Source organism: Lactuca virosa, chromosome 8 (assembly GCF_052849685.1).
Source record: "Lactuca virosa cultivar CGN04683 chromosome 8, Lactuca_virosa_CGN04683_v6, whole genome shotgun sequence".
In the NCBI taxonomy this organism is placed as follows: Eukaryota; Viridiplantae; Streptophyta; class Magnoliopsida; order Asterales; family Asteraceae; genus Lactuca; species Lactuca virosa.
The window spans coordinates 29236601-29258183 of record NC_136433.1 but is presented as its reverse complement, the minus strand read 5'-3'; the positions used below and the strand labels follow the sequence as shown (position 1 = coordinate 29258183).

The 21583-nt window shown below is 35.1% G+C and overlaps 2 protein-coding genes across 2 annotated transcripts; one reads left to right on the top strand and one right to left on the bottom strand.

Annotated features, from left to right (window-relative positions):
• The first annotated feature begins 1496 nt into the window (after window positions 1-1496).
• Window positions 1497-1943, top strand: LOC145130204 (S-protein homolog 21-like). Its single transcript, XM_079065041.1, has one exon. It carries the CDS (start codon window positions 1497-1499, stop codon window positions 1941-1943), a length of 447 nt encoding a protein of 148 aa, XP_078921167.1.
• A 753-nt stretch (window positions 1944-2696) lies between these two features.
• Window positions 2697-5503, bottom strand: LOC145130203 (uncharacterized). The gene is made up of 4 exons (XM_079065040.1): window positions 5300-5503; window positions 4125-5189; window positions 3992-4067; window positions 2697-3577 (listed from the first exon to the last, which is right to left on the bottom strand). The coding sequence occupies exons 1-4, from the start codon at window positions 5501-5503 to the stop codon at window positions 2697-2699; spliced, it is 2226 nt and encodes a 741-aa protein (XP_078921166.1).
• Between the last annotated feature and the right edge of the window lie 16080 nt (window positions 5504-21583).

Genomic DNA, 21583 nt, shown 5'->3' with positions numbered 1-21583 from the left:
CTAAGATTATTTGCATTTATTATCATATTCAATGTATTTAATACGCTACATATATAAATATTGGTATTATGTGGTATATTAATTGAATTTAATTCAAAAAAACCACAAAATGACATATGAATTTAAATTTATTAAAAAAAATCACAAAATTACATGTGTCAAATTGAATAAGAAGATGACATTTGACAAAATGATATTTATTTATTAGGGTGATGCCCATTAAATGAATCTTTTGTAAAATAATGGTAAAATCCTAAGATATATTAGCACATGAAAAAAAAGCAAATGAAAAAAAAAACAAACTCACTCAATAACTGATGATAATATATATTTTTCTGTTCAATTGAAATCATATTTCTTGAATCTCAATGTGAGCTAATATTATCTTTGTATAAAAAGACACTAAAAAAGAAAACCAAAGCATACAATCTCTATAATGTGTTTCACAATGAAACATCTTTCTCTCTTTATTTATATATTCTACCTATTCATCACAATATACAGTTTTAATTCTCTTTCTAAGTTTGAGAATCATAATAAACCCAATTTTCTCGAGTTATATACAGTGTTTATTGTAGATGGACAAATCAATAACTTGAAGGTTCATTGCAAATCAGGAGAAGATGACATCGGTGATAAAAAGCTCATTGTCCCTCAGTATTTTCATTGGACTTTCCGTATGAACTTTGTGGGCACAACACTATACATTTGTGATTTTCGTTGGATGACAAGTAATGACAATGTTTTGAAAAATAAAACATTTGACGTTTTTGATATGAGAATATCATTTATGTGTGGTGAAAGGTTTGATGTAAATAATTATTATTGGTTGGTTAGAGAGGATGGTTTTTATTTTGCTAAGGATGATAGACCTTTTCCAGATGGTTGGCAATTTATGTACAACTGGGAATAATAATTTTAATGAAGCAACTATGATTAAAACATACTTGTTAATATTTATGAATCACAATGTAGATGCAAACTTTGTTGAATGTGTGGTAAATGAAGAATTATTATGGGTTTAATATATTGAATGTTTTAATTAAATGACCGAAGGATATTACCAATTTAACCTAAAACATATCTTGAAAGTTTAATGGGCTTTGAAGGAAGTGGGTTGGACCAAACTACTAGGTAGCATGGTTTGTGCCTTATGATTTTATGAAGGGCAAACTAGAGCTTGGTGATGCACTCAAATCTATAATCTATAAAAAAAAACTATCAACTATCGTGTAACACTTCTATAGAAATAAAAATAACAACTTTCAATTATCAGCTATTAACTATCTGGCTACCAATTATTAGTTACCAGCTATTTTTTTCAAACATATCCTAAAAAAGTTGCTATTAATTCAAATAATTGAATTTGTCCTCTAGCTAATTAAATTTTAAATAAGATTACAGTTTGAAATCATATTACATGAATACAATATTTAAATAAAACTTTCATATATTTAAAAAGAACCATAAAAAAATCATAGTTTACATTACCTATCATGAATTTCACAATTAAACAACGGTTTCTTATTATTGTTATGTTCAACCTCTTGATCTTGATAGGAGGTGCATATGCTTTTCCTAAGGTTGAGAATCGCAAGAGAAGCAACTACTTGGATCTCTACGCTGTATACATCACAGATTCAGAAGTTGATAACTTAATGGTTCATTGCAAGTCGAAAGATGACGACCTTGGTGATAAGAAGCTTACACCCAATCAATATTTTCATTGGATGTTTCGTCAAAATTTCATGTTAACAACAATTTTCTTTTGTAGTTTTCGTTGGATGACACCCGATAGTAAAGAATTAAAAAATGCCGCTTTTAATGCTTTTGACATGGAAGTGTCAATTTTATGTGGGGATGAATACTCTATAAACAGATGTTATTGGTTAGTAAGGAATGATGGTTTTTATTTTTCTAGAGATGATAATAAACCTTTATAAGTTGGTCCTTAATTTGTATTTTTATTCGTTTTTTTTAATATTGTTATAAGTTTTAATAATAAACTTAATCTAGGATATAGTTAAAGAAGTGGTTAATAACTTAATATAAGTTGTAGTGAGAATGTTAAAGGAATGTCTTAAGAAACACAAACACAAAAACTTCCCAACTTGAACAGTTTATTCACTATAAACCAGTTCGATTATACATCAACTTACACCAGAAACCTTACTACAATAACACTCTCTCTCAGATGAAAAGAATAAGAACAAGATCAAACTTATTACAAACAAAATTATGAAACCCTAATCCAAGAAAACCCTAACACAAACGAGAGGAAAAATGAGAGAAAAATATCTTTGATCTGATGAAGTTATCTCTCAAACGACAACAGCTTCAACATTAAATACTTCGGATACGGAGCAACCCACAAACCATAAAAGATCCGCGCATAAACCCGAATTAGTCTTACTTGTATAAAACTTACACAATCTACCCACGAATAATAACAACCACACACAATTTACCCTTTAACAAATTAATTTCAGTTTGTAAATTACCAAGTGTATTTTAAACACCCCCCCACAAACTGAACATTAATTCAATTTTTATGATTTATTATTTTTAAAAACATTTATTAAACCAAGTCTGCTAGAAATATATTCATGTTGAGAAGATCCAAGAGCTTTAGTTAAAACATCAGCATTTTGATTTAAAGAATCAATCTTATTAACTTTTATAACACCACTTTCAACTTATTCTCTAACAAAATGAAGATCTACTTCAAAATGTTTAGACCTCTCATGAAAAACTGGATTTAGTACAAGTTTAATTGCTGATTCATTATCACAAAAAATATTAACTGGATTTAAACCAGTTATTCCTAAATCACATAGTAATTTTAAAATCCAAACAATTTCACAAGTTACAGAGCCTAAAGCTCTGTATTCAGATTCAGTGGAAGAACGAGAAACAATACTCTGTTTCTTGCTTTTCCAGGATACAAGAGAACCAACAAAATAAACAAGATATCCTGTAACAGACCTTCTACTGAAAAGACACTTGGCCCAATCAGCATCAACAAATCCAATAAGACTAAGAGAATCATTTTTTGTTATATGAATTCCTTTCCCTGGACAATCTTTCAAGTATCTTAACAGTCTGAATGCAATATTCACATGTGACTTATTAGGCTTGTGCATGTATTGACTCAAAATTTGGACTGCATATGAAATATCAGGGCGTGTCATAGTTAAATAAATCAATTTACCAATTAATTTTTGAAACTCTGTAATATTTACCACATAATCAGAGGGATCTAGATCACATTCCCTCTTAATAACAAGATTAGGTTCCAAAGGAGTTTTAGCAGGTTTGCAAGCTAGCATGCCAAACTCTTGTAACAATTCCAAACAATATTTTCTTTGATTTAGACAAATACCTTGATCAGTTTTAATCACTTCAATTTCAGTTTTAATCAAAGATCTAGCAACATTAAGAATGTGTCTATGTTTTCTTTCAACAACTCCATTTTGTTGTGGAGTGTGAACACATGAAGTTTGATGCAAAATACCTTTTGATTCCATTAATTGTCTCATTTTATAATTCAAAAACGCAGTTCCATTATCTGACCTAACTGTTTTGATTTTAACCCCAAATTGATTAAACAAAATATTAAAGAAAACAAGAACACAACCATAAACTTCATCTTTTGATTTCAACATATAAACCCATGTAGCTCTAGAATAATCATCAACTATGGTCAAAAAAATACCTAAACCCTTCTGAGGTTGTCACTCTATAGGGCCCCCAAACATCCAAATGAATTAACTCACCAAGTTTAGTAGTAACATGTTGACTAACAGGAAAAGACTCTCTAGTTTGCTTAGCTTTATGACATACATCACAAGGTGGCAGAACTTCATTACCAAAGTTTAGTTAGTTCTTAGAGATCCTAAGGCCTGATCAGATGGATGACCAAGTCTATTATGCCAAGTTAATTTGGACACACAACACATAGAAACAGAATGATTAACACTACATGAATTACCTGAAGGTACACTATTGATGTAATAGAGACCCCCAGATTCTCTACCATTCCCCACCATCTCCTTTGATTGTAAACCCTGAATTTTACAACTATGTTCATTAAAAACAACCTCACAATTACTATCTTTACAAACCTTATGAACAAATAACAAGTTAACATTGAAATCAGGAACAACAAAAACATCAAAAAGAGTCAAAGAATTAGACAAATTCATATTGCCAATTTTTTCAATTTTAGCTGAAGTAACATTAGGATGACTAACAAGAAGATCTAGTTTAGACACATCCACAGTGTCATGAAGAAGAGACTCAGAAGCAATCATATGTTGATTAGCTACAGAGTCAACAATCCATTTTTGAGAACTAACAGATGAATTAAAAGCTTGAAACAAACAAGTACCTGCCATATTAGCACTGGCAGAAGCTTCCTCATTAAGTTGTCTATCACCAATAAGTTGTAAGAATTTGAAGTATTGCTCCTTAGTGAGCTGATGAAACTCTGATTCCCCACTAGAATCAGAAGCACTAGAAGGGATAGTACTCCCTGAGGTAGTAGTAGAGGAATTGGCAGAAAATTTTTTATTGAAGCCATTCTGATTATTAGACTCATTCCTTGATTTAAAATCCTTAGGATAACCAATTAGCTTATAACATTTATCAATTGAATGACCCTTAATTTCACAATTTTTACACTGAACAGATTGAGTTTTATTTTTATTAGAGTTATTAAAACCATATCTGTTATTAAACCTGCTATTAAAAGCAGTAGATTGAGACTTAGACAAAGACTGTGAAGACTGAAGAGAAGATAAGGATCCATTTCTTTGAATAGATTCTTCTCTTGAGAGAATAGAAAATGCAGTTTTAACATTAGGTAAAGGTTCCATTAGTAAAATATGACTCTTTACTTGACTATAGGATTCATCAAGTCCAGACAAAAACTGCATAAGTTTCATGAGATTAGAATGATCTTTTAGTTTGATAGAAGCCTCACAAGTGCACCCAGTCAAGCTAGTAAGACCATCAAATTCCTTCCACAAGGAATCAAGTTTATTAAAATAATTAGACAAAGAAATTCCATTTTGTTTAAGAGTATTAATCTGTTGATGTATATTAAACACAACTGAACCATCTGACTTATTATATGTTTCAAAAAGATTATTCCAAATATCCTCAACTACCTCAGAGTAAGCTTGACTCTGGTATATAGAGTCAGAAATAGAAGATAAAAGCCAAGAACACACAACAACATTAGCCCTATCCCACTTGGATTGTTTTGACTCATCAACACTAGTTTTCTTAAGAGAACCATCAATAATCCAAGTTTATTCCTAGCTTTGAGAGCTCTAGAAATAGAACTCTTCCATAACCTAAAATTTTCATTTCCAGTTAACTTTGTAGTAACTATTGAAGTAATAGCATTATCAGATGGGTGAATATAGAGAGGATCATCAAAGTTAATTGACTCATCCTTTCCACTTCCACTTGGTGTAGAAACAGGATCACCAGCCATTTAGACAACAAGGAAAAGAAACAACAAATAACACCACAAACAAAAACTGACAGCAGTACTAATCTAATGTCCAGATGGTCACCAAGTATGTTAGGGCCCAAGACAACCAGTACAGTGTCAAAAAAACAATAATAATGCAAGAAACTAACAATTAACTGGTGTACGCAAGACAACCAGGATCTCCCAATCAGAACAATATTAACAATCAAAAGAGAAAAATAGAAGGGAACAAGAAAGTCCTCACAGAGAGTTGGAAGGAATTACGAAGAATCGACTCTCTATGTCCGTTCTCTACTAGGGTTTATCGGTGATCAAACCCGACCCCTAGAGAGTTATTTCAGACTAGAGATTGATCGATATGATAGAAGTTTGAAGACCGACATAAGCGAAGTCCTAACACCCCAAGTATTCGTTTCACCTTCACTTGTTTCCTGCAAGAATCCAAACAATCTCGCAGTACCAGGATCTTAAACAACAAAAAATAGAAACGGAAAGATCTACACAAGAACAGAACCCTAGATCAAACAACAACATGAATGATCTACACAAGAAAGGGAATCAGAAAATACCATTATGAGATTGACGATCTGATGACGGAAAACACAACCGAGCGTCTAAAACAACAAATCAGAGCCTGAGAGCTCTGATACCATCTTAAGAAACACAAACACAAAAACTTCCCAACTAGAACAGTTTATTCACTATAAACCAGTTCGATTATACATCAACTTACACCAGAAACCTTACTACAATAACACTCTCTCTCAGATGAAAAGAATAAGAACAAGATCAAACTTATTACAGACAAAATTATGAAACCCTAATCTGAGAAAACCCTAACACAAACGAGAGGAAAAATGAGAAAAAAATATCTTTGATCTGATGAAGTTATCTCTCAAACGACAACAGGTTCAAAATTAAATACTTCGGATACGGAGCAACCCACAAACCATAAAAGATCCGCGCATAAACCCGAATCAGTCTTACATGTATAAAACTTACACAATCTACCCACGAATAATAACAACCACACACAATTTACCCTTTAACAAATTAATTTCAGTTTGTAAATTACCAAGTGTATTTTCAACAGAATGTTGTTGGAATACGATAATTATTGAAAAATATAATCTAGGATATAGTTAAAGAAGTGCTTAATAACTTAATATAAGTTGTATCAAGGATGAGTGCTTGAATACGATAACAAATGAAAAATATAATTTATTAGAACCGATCTAAATCAGACTTTAGAATGTTTAGAATGTTGTACAAACTGAAAACCGAACCAAATTGACATATGGTACGGTTTGGTTTTGGTTTTCTAACCTTGGTGCCAAAACCGAATTATGACCGAATAATAAATGTGTATATAGAATATGGATTATAATGGATTCAAAATACAAAAATGGATTCGATTAAGAGATGAAATAACTTGTATTAATTTAAAGGCATACAAGGGATACAATCAACAACCATCTTAACAAGTTTTTGATATTGCCCATCTTACTTGTATCATATATTTTTTTTAACATCTACCGTATCATATAATCACAATTCTAACAATTTGCAAGAATGAATGATATGTGCATATATATATATATATATATATATATATATATATATATATATATATATATATATCATATTTTAATATTTTAGCCTTACTTATGTTCATTATTAGGACAAAAGATACTTAAATTGTTATATTTTGTGTTATAGCCGTAAAAGACATGCTCAGGACCAGAAATGAAGCAAAATGGAAGCTGGAAGCTAGGAATTTAGATCAAGGCTAATAGAAGAAGAAAAGTTGAAGAACCACGGTGTGGTGACCATCACTACGACGTGGTCACATAAAGATTCCCGATAGAATTATGCCTTGCCGGATATGCGAAGTTTACCACCAACCACGGCGTGGTGGCCATAACCGTGGTGCACCGATTTTCAAAAGCTATATATATATATATATATATATATATATATATATATATATATATATATATATATATATATATATATATATATATATATATAGATCGATTTTTCTCTGAATTTTCTCTGAAGGAGGTTAGATGCAAGAATCTATTATCGATCTTTAGAGACAAAAGACGTACCATGAAGGCTGATAAGTGCAGAATTTGATTACTAGCTTGATTTTTGAGAGATCTAAGACAACATTACTCCTTTTTTAGTTGTTTTGATCATGACTATCAAAGTGAATCTTGTTTTTACATGTTTGTTTGTTGAAGTTATGGGCTAAACACCCTAACTTTCGTTTAGACTAGCTTGCTTGCTTATTTATGAGTTGATTTATGGATTGGATTATGCTAAGTTGATAATTTGTTATGTTACCTTATTAAAGAACCTCTTTATGTTTATGATAACTACTTTTCTAGTTTATTGTTGAGTTTAATTAAGTTTGCATGACATATCATTCTTAATCGAATTGAATCTTATGATCTTGTGATTTGTAAAATTATAGGACTAGTGTTTTGACCAAAAACCTAGGGTTAAAGAGAAAAGTAGGTAAATGAATGTAGGAACTAATATATGAAGACCAATCATATATTGTATTGATTTAATTAACCAAATAGATCAATCCATTATAAGTCTCACATAACTCGAACCGAACGCTAGTAAATTTGTTAGTTTATCCGTTTGATCACCGTATGAATGAACTTATTTGCTAAAGGATTAGGTTAGTGAACATTAATCTAGTTGCCTTAGGAATTGGTAATCAACGAAACATTAATCCATTGCACTTCCATTAAATCTACCATAATAGCAAGTATATCGAATCAAAACGAAAGTCTCTTAATTATCTTGGTAAAAATCATCTTTTGTTTCCCTAGTTTTTCTTGTGTTTGCTATTTTTTTTGAAAGTTTTTAAGTTTCTAGTTTTGCAAAACTAGAGAAAAACCCTCTTTTAATTAATAGTAATTTAGTTAACTTTAGTAGATAATATTAGTCATTATTCCCGTTCCTTGTGTTCGATACCCGACTACTTGTGCTATTCAATTCTCGATTAGGTACACTGCCTTAGGCGTAATAGTTAGTTAAATTAGTTGGTTAAAACTAGTATATAAATTACGTATCAATGAACAAAGAATTCAAAAGCCAAACATTTCAAATAACAACGGATTTAGAATCTCAGAATTTTAACCAATAAAAAGACTTTTGTACAATAATATCAAACAAATTATTTTTTCTAATTTGAACCCCATCAAAAAGTATTGAATTGCAGAATCACCAAATGATCAAACACGTCGTAATTATTATCACTTCCAACCGATCCCTCTTAACACAACAAATATTTTGATCATCCGCCCATGACAACCATTCTTTAATTGAAGATGAATTAGGGAATCTCAAACCACACTGTCGAGCAACAAATGACCATATTTTCCCTGCCACTTCACAGTTGATAAAAAAACGTGATTGACAAATTCACATCCTATACCACTGAGAGGACATTCAATGGATTGCAATTTCATACCTTTTTTTATATAAATTCAACTGTTTCGGTAACTTATCTAACATGAATCTCCAAACAAAAATATTTACCTTCTTAGGAAATATTTTACACCACCTTGTTTGGACCTCAACAGACACCATAGACACATCTTCTAAATGTTGTCTTGTTACATTTATTGAAAAGTCATGATTCGAATCTAGATCCCACCAGAATCGATCCGACAACTCCGTCACCCCCACACGAGACCACCTTTTTTGAAACTAGCTAAACATTGCTCCCATTTTACCCATGCCATTTTTGAACATCTCCCTCACCACCCAAAAAAACTGGCACCTCAAAGATTCAAGAAATTTTAAAACCTTCTCTGAAACTTTGAAAATGCACATGAAATATATACTAATACTACCAAACATTGATTTCACAAGAGTAGTTCTCCCACCTATAGACATACAGTTGGCTTTCCAACCCGATAAACGTGCTTTGAACTTATTCACTACTACATCCCAGTTTTAGATTCTGCTCATGTTTACACCAATCGGAATCCCCAAGTACACAAATGGTAATTGTAACGCCCGTAGATCCGGGCTAGTCAATTTAGAGACGATAAGCATCAAAAATGACTTTTTGATGGAAGATTATTTAGAATAAATAATCTTAACCAAGTCATAGTATATGTCACAAGGTTTCCGAAAATATAAAGAATGCTGAAATCCGAGTTATAACGAAGAAGTTATGACCTGTCGAAGTTTCGCGACAGATGCGGCACGACACAGCGCGACGTAAATCATGAATTTACGATAGAGCGATATTTTGATTTAGCGATCTAAACGAAAGTCGTAGAATACGTTAAACCGAGAGCGTGCATGAAAAGAACGCCTAAATCTGACTTCGTATGAAGAAGTTATGATTTTTCGAAGTTTCAGCTTAGCAGTATGCAGCCCGAAGTTCGAATATGAGATCGAGCGATTTCTAGCCGAAACAATCTAAACGAGAATCGAAGATCTAGTTGATAGTAGTCCAACGGTAAAAAGACAGACGAAAACGGACTTCAGATGAAGGAGTTATGAATTTCTAACGGAGTTTTCCTGTCCCGGCCTACTAAAAATAATATAATAAAAATATAATAAAAATAAAGTCAAAATTAGCCGACGAAGTCTAGACGAGAGTTGTAGAGCATAATCTCACCTACGCGTCGATATAAAGAATGTCGAAAACGGAGCTCGTATGCGAAAGTTATGAATTTCTGAAGTTCGGGGCGCGAACCTCGATACTGTGTCAGAGTTCACGACGTGAATACAGTGTTCACGACGTGAACTCAGTGATTTGACCTTTCAGAGCCTGTCAGACGCAACCTGTGATGACGCATGCAGTGACGACTAAGTTCACGACGTGAGAACTTAAAATTCACGACGTGAGAGCTGAAAAATGACCCTATAAATAGAATTCAAGGGGCAGCCGAGTTTGGTTGCTCAATCCCTTCTCTCCCACTCCCGATACCCTCTCTAAGCCCTATTTTAACCCCCCGAAGCCCCGGTATCATCCCGAGACACGAAGCAAGTCCCGAAGCCCGAAGATCCCGAGAAGAAAAGAGTTTCCGAGCCGAAGCTCTGCCTGCGAGAAGCCCGGTGTGTGAAGATCTTCCAGTTTTACCGAAGAATACTACTTTACGAGCCGTAGTGCTGTCCGAGAATCGTCTAATCAAGTGAGTGTGTAGTTACTTTCTTCTAACACATAGATATGAAGTATTTGCTATGAAATACGTGCTATATGTTTATACATTGTTTGTTTACTTGAGATGGATGCTGAATGAATGTTTTATACGAGTTTTTAAATAATTTTAAACTGTATATGTAATTTATATCTACAAATATGTTGGGTAGAACATGGGTAGATGAAATAGTTGGTGTGTGATGAAATAATGTGATGAGAGATAGGTGAGGATATAATGGTGATGATAATTAGGTGATGATAGATAGGTGATGAATTACGAGTCCAGGCGATGTTGTGGCTGCGTATTCATGCGATGATAGTCTAACCCTTATTATGAATTACGAGTCCAGGCGATGTTGTGGCTGCGTATTCATGCGATGATAGTCTAACCCTTATTATGAATTACGAGTCCAGGCGATGTTGTGGCTGCGTATTCATGCGATGATAGTCTAACCCTTATTATGATTTACGAGTCCAGGCGATGTTGTGGCTGCGTAATCATGCAATGATACCCTAACCCTTACTAGACACATATTAAGGGAGTGATCCCCGAATTAGTATTGTCTATGCGATGTAGGCGATGATCCTTAGGAAAAGTTCTTAGGAACAAACATATAAGGAAATAAGATGTAAGGAGATGAGAAGTAAATATGATATAGGAGATGACCCTTAGGATAATATCTTTAGGGAAGATTAAATGAAGATAATGGGGATGGGTAATTGGGTTGATTGTTTGATGATTAAATATAATAATTATATTATTGTGGGTTGAAAACCCTATACGCTCACCAGGCTCCCAAGCCTGACCCACTCAGTTTTCTTTGCATTACAGGTAATGGCACAAGAGTATAAGTTGGTGGACTTGACGAGAGATTTTGGATTATAGATCAGTAGTTATAAATAACTGTTGTAAGGTCTATTTTATACTGTTTATGCTTTTGGTCTGTATCGAAACATGACATCCCGAGGTTTTATTATTTAATGAAAATACATTCTCTTTGAGAAATGTTATGATAAATTTTATCATATTTTGTTTTGGGAACAAATTCCGCAACTCTTTTAATCAAAGGATTACTCTGATTTTATAAAACAAAGCATAAACAAATCAGTCTTTTCTGGCCGTGATTTTGGGGATGTCACAGTAATTCACCTGAATTGCAACCAAAACGGGTCGCTACTTCTTGAATCTGTTCCTAGACTACACCAAATCCATAAATTAGATTTTTGCATGTTAAGTTTTAATCTTGAAGCTATATAAAAGTTATGTAGTACGTGTGAAATATTATCTATCTCCATGTAAGACATCTCTAACACAAATACCACATTGTCTGCATATAATAAATGAGAAAGTTAAATTTGTTGGTTTCTGACCCTCACCCCACATATTAAATTCGAATCAACCATGTTTTGTATCATCACATGTAACTCCTCCATTTCCAAAATAAATAAAAAAGGTGATAATGGGTCTCCCTGACGTATGCCTCGACTCAATGAAAATTCTTTAGTGGGGCTTCCATTTACTAACACTGAGGCTCTAGCAGATTTTAAACATGCTCTAATCCAACCTCTCCATTTATCTCCAAAACCGAACCCCTACAAAACATGATCAAGGTACTGCCATATTCTAACAACTCTTATTTTTACCTACGTGTGGATATAAAGAACGTCAAAAACGGAGCTCGTATGTGAAAGTTACGGATTTTAGAAGTCGGAAGTGTGCTGTGCGAAAATGGGTGATGTGGCACAATCTTGGCCATTTCTTTCTCCCCAAGTCTTGCCACCAGATGGTGACATGTGGCACCAAGTTCAGCCATCTTTCACCCTATAAATAGAACCTCTCCCACCGTCATTTTCTTCACACCTTTCCCATTCTTTCTTCTCTTTACTCTCTCTCTCTAGAACCTCTCTCTAGCCCCGAAACCCCCCGAAAAGCCTAGGGAACCTCCCTAGCACGAGGCGGAAGCCCCGGAGTGCTCGACGGCTCCGAGAAGAAGAGATTTTCGGCTCGGGAACGCTGCTCCAAGCAAAGCCCGGTTTTCTATAAAACCCGCTGTAAGTGAGCTACACCTACGCTATTTTTAATATAGCTTTTATTTAATTATAGTAACGTTATTAGGAACTTATAATAAGTACTTGGGATATTATTATGGGTTATATAAGTATTTTTTAACGCTTATATAATAGTAATAATATCTAGACTATTAATTAGTCTCGGCGAATAATATACTAAACTCTAGTGGTAATAATACTAGGTTTCGTCGAAGGAAATTATTTTTGAGAAGCGAAGCGCTGTCTGAGTTCGGAATCACCACCTTTTCAAGTGAGTGCATGGTCCCTTTCATCTTACACATAGATATGAAGTATTTAATATAAATTACGTGCTATGTGTGCATATTGTCTGAATACTTGCTGTCTATGCTGGGTGAAATATTTTTATACACGTTTTAAATGATTTAAATTGTATATGTATTTTACATCTACAAAACGTGTTGGGTAAAACATGGGTAGATGTAATAGTTGCTGTGTGACCAAATAAAATAATGAGAGGCCTCGATATAGATGTTATTAATGATCCAGTCATCTAGCGGAGTATAGATGACGACCACAGACTATTCTAGACAGTCCAGTGGAACGCTAGCAGGCTCGCAACCTGTAGGTGTTTATTTGAACTGTGTGCTCACCAGCAGTACTCCATCCCCCACATGGTTGCCTTATTTGACATGAATTACTGAGGAACCCCCGAAGCATGTGTTGTCACCCCGATGAAAGTCCTTAGACTAGGTCCCTTGTGTTAGATGTTTTAGGGACGTAAAGTGAGGATAACGGGAACGGGTAATCGGGTTTGTTTGGTTTGATAAAGTTAATAAACTTATTTAATGTGGGTTGAAAATCCTATGTACTCACCAGGTTTCCCAACCTGACCCACTCAGTTTATTTATATCACAGGTGTTGATATGAAGTCACATTACACTGAGAGATTAAGGATATATAAATCACTAGTGATAATGAATGTAAGTTCTGTTTATGCTTATGTTTCTGTATTGACGATGACATCCCAACTGTTTTAAAATGAATAAAAATACTTTTCTTCGGAAATGCTTTGATAACGTATTTATCATGTTTTACTGGGAACAGATTCCGCAACATTTTTATTAAAAGAGGTACTCTGATTTTTATAAAGCATAAACAAAATCGGTCTTTTCTGGCCGGGAAAATGGGGATGTCACAGTTGGTATCAGAGCATTAGTTTAAGCGAACTAGGAATATAGATTTATTTCTAGACTTAAACTTAGAATGCTAAGCGATGATCGTGAGGAGTGTGTCTAATAAAATTTAGGTAATACACCTAAACAGACACAAGCACTAGCTAATTTACGGAAAATGCCTAACATGCTTTTATGTGCTAAATGATTTATGATGCTAAATGTATGATCGGATCTATGGTCTGTTGCCGACCGGATCTGGAAATTTTATGTGTTCAGATTTCTAAACGTTTAAATACGGTATTAGAACTGGCATGTTACATTTCGGAGTAATAAGGAGGATTACGCGTCTAAACCTTCTCTATCTATATTCTCGTCTCGATGCACTAAACGCATGCTTCCGTGAACAAAGCATCATGGTGAAGGCTCGTAGAGAATTGAGTAAATGGAGGAAATTAAATGGCTTATGATAGTGAATGACACCTATCAGAAGGTATCGTAAGAGTGGTAACTTGCCTTTAGAATGTGTCTGATAAAATAATAATATGTTTAGAGGAGTACGGTACGTCTAAAGTACACCTTCGATTGGTGGGATGATTGAACGATTGGTGTAATTTATGAAGTTGTCCCATCGTGTGGCGTTTCCACCACCAACCGAGTTGAAACAGAATTGATGATTGAAGATACGCATGGAAGAAGTCCTAGTAGAGTCTAGGGAAAATTTTATGATTATTTGGACACATTTGTATGTGTTAAAATTGTTTTTGTGATAGTAACTTGGAAAACTGCGAGACAATACTTGGGACGAGTATGAGTAGGTGTGAATGGTAGTAGAGGCCTATACTACCGGAAGCACAGGACTCACGCTTGGATCAGGGAAAGTCACAAGGTTACCAAGAAGCTAGTAATTGATACCGTTTTATTCAAATATGTCGTTACCATCGTTTCGGTAATGACTAAGAGGATGATTGTTATTTCGAACCTAGTGGTCATATCGAATTGAGTCCGGCTACGATAAGTATGTTACGTGGTTCAGAGAACCAAGTTTGATGTAGCATCTGACTTAAGTCGGAAGATTGAAATAAAAGATAATCAAAGCGATCGGTAGAGGTATCGTGATAGTTGCTTGTAGCTAGAAATGCTACCTTTTAAGATGTGATTAGAACATGAAGAAATGTATAGTCTGTTCTGGAAGACTCTAAGAGACCTGAGTCTAAGCGTGGGAACATACAATGATAAGTCATTAGAATATGACACATGGGTCCATTTTAGTAATAAAATAACTTATCTTAAGTTTGTTAAGAAGAAGAAGCAGTCTCCAGTAAGGATCGAGATTGTGACTTGAAGGTCATAATTTGGAGTCTAATGTAAGATAGGGAGCAAGTGCAAGATCGAGCACCGCCTGCAATCAGGAAGTCTTAGAGTTAGATATTCGTTCGAAGAAACATCAAAGTTACGGTTATTACTTAGGATGAAGAGATAACGTATGGAGTCATCATGTGAGCCCTGTTTCGTTGATGATTCCGGGACGTAATCATCCTAAGGGGGAGATAATTGTAACGCCCGTAGATCCGGGCTAGTCAATTTAGAGATAATAGGGGTCGAAAATGACTTTTTGACAAAAGATTATTTAGAATAAATAATCTTAACCAAGTTGTAGAATACGTCTCAAGGGTTCCGTACATATAAAGAACGTTGAAATCCGAGTTATAACGAAGTAGTTATGGTCCGTCGAAGTTTTACGGCAAAACCGGCACGACACTGGGAGATGTAAATAGTAAATTTACGATGGATGACTTTTTAGACTTAGAAATATAAACAAAAGTTGTAGTATACGTTAAACGGAGAACATACAAAAAAAGAACGCCCAAATCTGACTTCGTATGAGGAAGTTATGAATTTTCTAAGATTTGGCATAGCAGTGCACGGCCCGAAACTCGAATTTTAGTTCGAGCGGTTTTTGGACTACGCGACCTAAATGAAAATTGAAGATCTCATTAATAGGAACTCAACATTAAAAAGACACACGAAAACAGAGTCCGTATGTAGAAGTTATGAATTTTATACGGACTTTTAACAGTATAATCTCCTCGTACTGTTAAATTTAAGATCGGTCGAGAATTAGCCGACGGAGTCAAAATGAAAGTTGTAGATCTTATTTTTACCTACATGTAGATATAAAGAACGTCAAAAACGGAGCTCGCATGTGAAAGTTACGGATTTTAGAAGTCGGAAGTGTGTTGTGCGAAAATGGGTGATGTGGCACAATCTTGGCCATTGCTTTCTCCCCAAGTCTTGCCACCAGATGGTGACATGTGGCACCAAGTTCAGCCATTTTCGCCCTATAAATAGAACCTCTCCCACCCTCATTTTCTTCACACCTTTCCCATTCTTTCTTCTCTTTACTCTCTCTAGAACCTCTCTCTAGCCCCGAAACCCCCCGAAAAGCCTAGGGAACCTCCCTAGCACGAGGCGGAAGCCCCAGAGTGCTCGACGGCTCCGAGAAGAAGAGATTTTCGGCTCGGAAACGCTGCTCCAAGCAAAGCCCGGTTTTCTATAAAACCCGCTGTAAGTGAGCTACACCTACGCTATTTTTAATATAGCTTTTATTTAATTATAGTAACGTTATTAAGAACTTATAATAAGTACTTGGGCTATTATTATGGGTTATATAAGTATTTTTTAACGCTTATATAATAGTAATAATAGCTAGACTATTAATTAGTCTCGGCGAATAATATACTAAACTCTAGTGGTAATAATACTAGGTTTCGTCGAAGGAAATTATTTTTAAGAAGCGAAGCGCTGTCTGAGTTCAGAATCACCACCTTTTCAAGTGAGTGCATGGTCCCTTTCATCTTACACATAGATATGAAGTATTTAATATAAATTACGTGCTATGTGTGCATATTGTCTGAATACTTGCTGTCTATGCTGGGTGAAATATTTTTATACACGTTTTAAATGATTTAAATTGTATATGTATTTTACATCTACAAAACGTGTTGGGTAAAACATGGGTAGATGTAATAGTTGCTGTGTGACCAAATAAAATAATGAGAGGCCTCGATATAGATGTTATTAATGATCCAGTCATCTAGCGGAGTATAGATGACGACCACAGACTATTCTAGACAGTCCAGTGGAACGCTAGCAGGCTCGCAACCTGTAGGTGTTTATTTGAACTGTGTGCTCACCAGCAGTACTCCATCCCCCACATGGTTGCCTTATTTGACATGAATTACTGAGGAACCCCCGAAGCATGTGTTGTCACCCCGATGAAAGTCCTTAGACTAGGTCCCTTGTGTTAGATGTTTTAGGGACGTAAAGTGAGGATAACGGGAACGGGTAATCGGGTTTGTTTGGTTTGATAAAGTTAATAAACTTATTTAATGTGGGTTGAAAATCCTATGTACTCACCAGGTTTCCCAACCTGACCCACTCAGTTTATTTATATCACAGGTGTTGATATGAAGTCACATTACACTGAGAGATTAAGGATATATAAATCACTAGTGATAATGAATGTAAGTTCTGTTTATGCTTATGTTTTTGTATTGACGATGACATCCCAACTGTTTTAAAATGAATAAAAATACTTTTCTTCGGAAATGCTTTGATAACGTATTTATCATGTTTTACTGGGAACAGATTCCGCAACATTTTTATTAAAAGAGGTACTCTGATTTTTATAAAGCATAAACAAAATCGTTCTTTTCTGGCCGGGAAAATGGGGATGTCACAGTTGGTATCAGAGCATTAGTTTAAGCGAACTAGGAATATAGATTTATTTCTAGACTTAAACTTAGAATGCTAAGCGATGATCGTGAGGAGTGTGTCTAATAAAATTTAGGTAATACACCTAAACAGACACAAGCACTAGCTAATTTACGGAAAATGCCTAACATGCTTTTATGTGCTAAATGATTTATGATGCTAAATGTATGATCGGATCTATGGTCTGTTGCCGACCGGATCTGGAAATTTTATGTGTTCAGATTTCTAAACGTTTAAATACGGTATTAGAACTGGCATGTTATATTTCGGAGTAATAAGGAGGATTACGCGTCTAAACCTTCTCTATCTATATTCTCGTCTCGATGCACTAAACGCATGCTTCCGTGAACAAAGCATCATGGTTAAGGCTCGTAGAGAATTGAGTAAATGGAGGAAATTAAATGGCTTATGATAGTGAATGACACCTATCAGAAGGTATCGTAAGAGTGGTAACTTGCCTTTAGAATGTGTCTGATAAAATAATAATATGTTTAGAGGAGTACGGTACGTCTAAAGTACACCTTCGATTGGTGGGATGATTGAACGATTGGTGTAATTTATGAAGTTGTCCCATCGTGTGGCGTTTCCACCACCAACCGAGTTGAAACAGAATTGATGATTGAAGATACGCATGGAAGAAGTCCTAGTAGAGTCTAGGGAAAATTTTATGATTATTTGGACACATTTGTATGTGTTAAAATTGTTTTTGTGATAGTAACTTGGAAAACTGCGAGACAATACTTGGGACGAGTATGAGTAGGTGTGAATGGTAGTAGAGGCCTATACTACCGGAAGCACAGGACTCACGCTTGGATCAGGGAAAGTCACAAGGTTACCAAGAAGCTAGTAATTGATACCGTTTTATTCAAATATGTCGTTACCATCGTTTCGGTAATGACTAAGAGGATGATTGTTATTTCAAACCTAGTGGTCATATCGAATTGAGTCCGGCTACGATAAGTATGTTACGTGGTTCAGAGAACCAAGTTTGATGTAGCATCTGACTTAAGTCGGAAGATTGAAATAAAAGATAATCAAAGCGATCGGTAGAGGTATCGTGATAGTTGCTTGTAGCTAGAAATGCTACCTTTTAAGATGTGATTAGAACATGAAGAAATGTATAGTCTGCTCTGGAAGACTCTAAGAGACCTGAGTCTAAGCGTGGGAACATACGATGATAAGTCATTAGAATATGACACATCGGTCCATTTTAGTAATAAAATAACTTATCTTAAGTTTGTTAAGAAGAAGAAGCAGTCTCCAGTAAGGATCGAGATTGTGACTTGAAGGTCATAATTTGGAGTCTAATGTGAGATAGGGAGCAAGTGCAAGATCGAGCACCGCCTGCAATCAGGAAGTCTTAGAGTTAGATATTCGTTCGAAGAAACATCAAAGTTACGGTTATTACTTAGGATGAAGAGATAACGTATGAAGTCATCATGTGAGCCCTGTTTCGTTGATGATTCCGGGACGTAATCATCCTAAGGGGGAGATAATTGTAACGCCCGTAGATCCGGGCTAGTCAATTTAGAGATAATAGGGGTCGAAAATGACTTTTTGACAAAAGATTATTTAGAATAAATAATCTTAACCAAGTTGTAGAATACGTCTCAAGGGTTCCGTACATATAAAGAACGTTGAAATCCGAGTTATAACGAAGAAGTTATGGTCCGTCGAAGTTTTACGGCAAAACCGGCACGACACTGGGAGATGTAAATAGTAAATTTACGATGGATGACTTTTTAGACTTAGAAATATAAACAAAAGTTGTAGTATACGTTAAACGGAGAACATACAAAAAAAGAACGCCCAAATCTGACTTCGTATGAGGAAGTTATGAATTTTCTAAGATTTGGCATAGCAGTGCACGGCCCGAAACTCGAATTTTAGTTCGAGCGGTTTTTGGACTACGCGACCTAAATGAAAATTGAAGATCTCATTAATAGGAACTCAACATTAAAAAGACACACGAAAACAGAGTCCGTATGTAGAAGTTATGAATTTTATACGGACTTTTAACAGTATAATCTCCTCGTACTGTTAAATTTAAGATCGGTCGAGAATTAGCCGACGGAGTCAAAATGAAAGTTGTAGATCTTATTTTTACCTACATGTAGATATAAAGAACGTCAAAAACGGAGCTCGCATGTGAAAGTTACGGATTTTAGAAGTCGGAAGTGTGTTGTGCGAAAATGGGTGATGTGGCACAATCTTGGCCATTGCTTTCTCCCCAAGTGTTGCCACCAGATGGTGACATGTGGCACCAAGTTCAGCCATTTTCGCCCTATAAATAGAACCTCTCCCACCCTCATTTTCTTCACACCTTTCCCATTCTTTCTTCTCTTTACTCTCTCTAGAACCTCTCTCTAGCCCCGAAACCCCCCGAAAAGCCTAGGGAACCTCCCTAGCACGAGGCGGAAGCCCCAGAGTGCTCGACGGCTCCGAGAAGAAGAGATTTTCGGCTCGGAAACGCTGCTCCAAGCAAAGCCCGGTTTTCTATAAAACCCGCTGTAAGTGAGCTACACCTACGCTATTTTTAATATAGCTTTTATTTAATTATAGTAACGTTATTAAGAACTTATAATAAGTACTTGGGCTATTATTATGGGTTATATAAGTATTTTTTAACGCTTATATAATAGTAATAATAGCTAGACTATTAATTAGTCTCGGCGAATAATATACTAAACTCTAGTGGTAATAATACTAGGTTTCGTCGAAGAAAATTATTTTTAAGAAGCGAAGCGCTGTCTGAGTTCAGAATCACCACCTTTTCAAGTGAGTGCATGGTCCCTTTCATCTTACACATAGATATGAAGTATTTAATATAAATTACGTGCTATGTGTGCATATTGTCTGAATACTTGCTGTCTATGCTGGGTGAAATATTTTTATACACGTTTTAAATGATTTAAATTGTATATGTATTTTACATCTACAAAACGTGTTGGGTAAAACATGGGTAGATGTAATAGTTGCTGTGTGACCAAATAAAATAATGAGAGGCCTCGATATAGATGTTATTAATGATCCAGTCATCTAGCGGAGTATAGATGACGACCACAGACTATTCTAGACAGTCCAGTGGAACGCTAGCAGGCTCGCAACCTGTAGGTGTTTATTTGAACTGTGTGCTCACCAGCAGTACTCCATCCCCCACATGGTTGCCTTATTTGACATGAATTACTGAGGAACCCCCGAAGAATGTGTTGTCACCCCGATGAAAGTCCTTAGACTAGGTCCCTTGTGTTAGATGTTTTAGGGACGTAAAGTGAGGATAACGGGAACGGGTAATCGGGTTTGTTTGGTTTGATAAAGTTAATAAACTTATTTAATGTGGGTTGAAAATCCTATGTACTCACCAGGTTTCCCAACCTGACCCACTCAGTTTATTTATATCACAGGTGTTGATATGAAGTCACATTACACTGAGAGATTAAGGATATATAAATCACTAGTGATAATGAATGTAAGTTCTGTTTATGCTTATGTTTTTGTATTGACGATGACATCCCAACTGTTTTAAAATGAATAAAAATACTTTTCTTCGGAAATGCTTTGATAACGTATTTATCATGTTTTACTGGGAACAGATTCCGCAACATTTTTATTAAAAGAGGTACTCTGATTTTTATAAAGCATAAACAAAATCATTCTTTTCTGGCCGGGAAAATGGGGATGTCACAGTTGGTATCAGAGCATTAGTTTAAGCGAACTAGGAATATAGATTTATTTCTAGACTTAAACTTAGAATGCTAAGCGATGATCGTGAGGAGTGTGTCTAATAAAATTTAGGTAATACACCTAAACAGACACAAGCACTAGCTAATTTACGGAAAATGCCTAACATGCTTTTATGTGCTAAATGATTTATGATGCTAAATGTATGATCGGATCTATGGTCTGTTGCCAACCGGA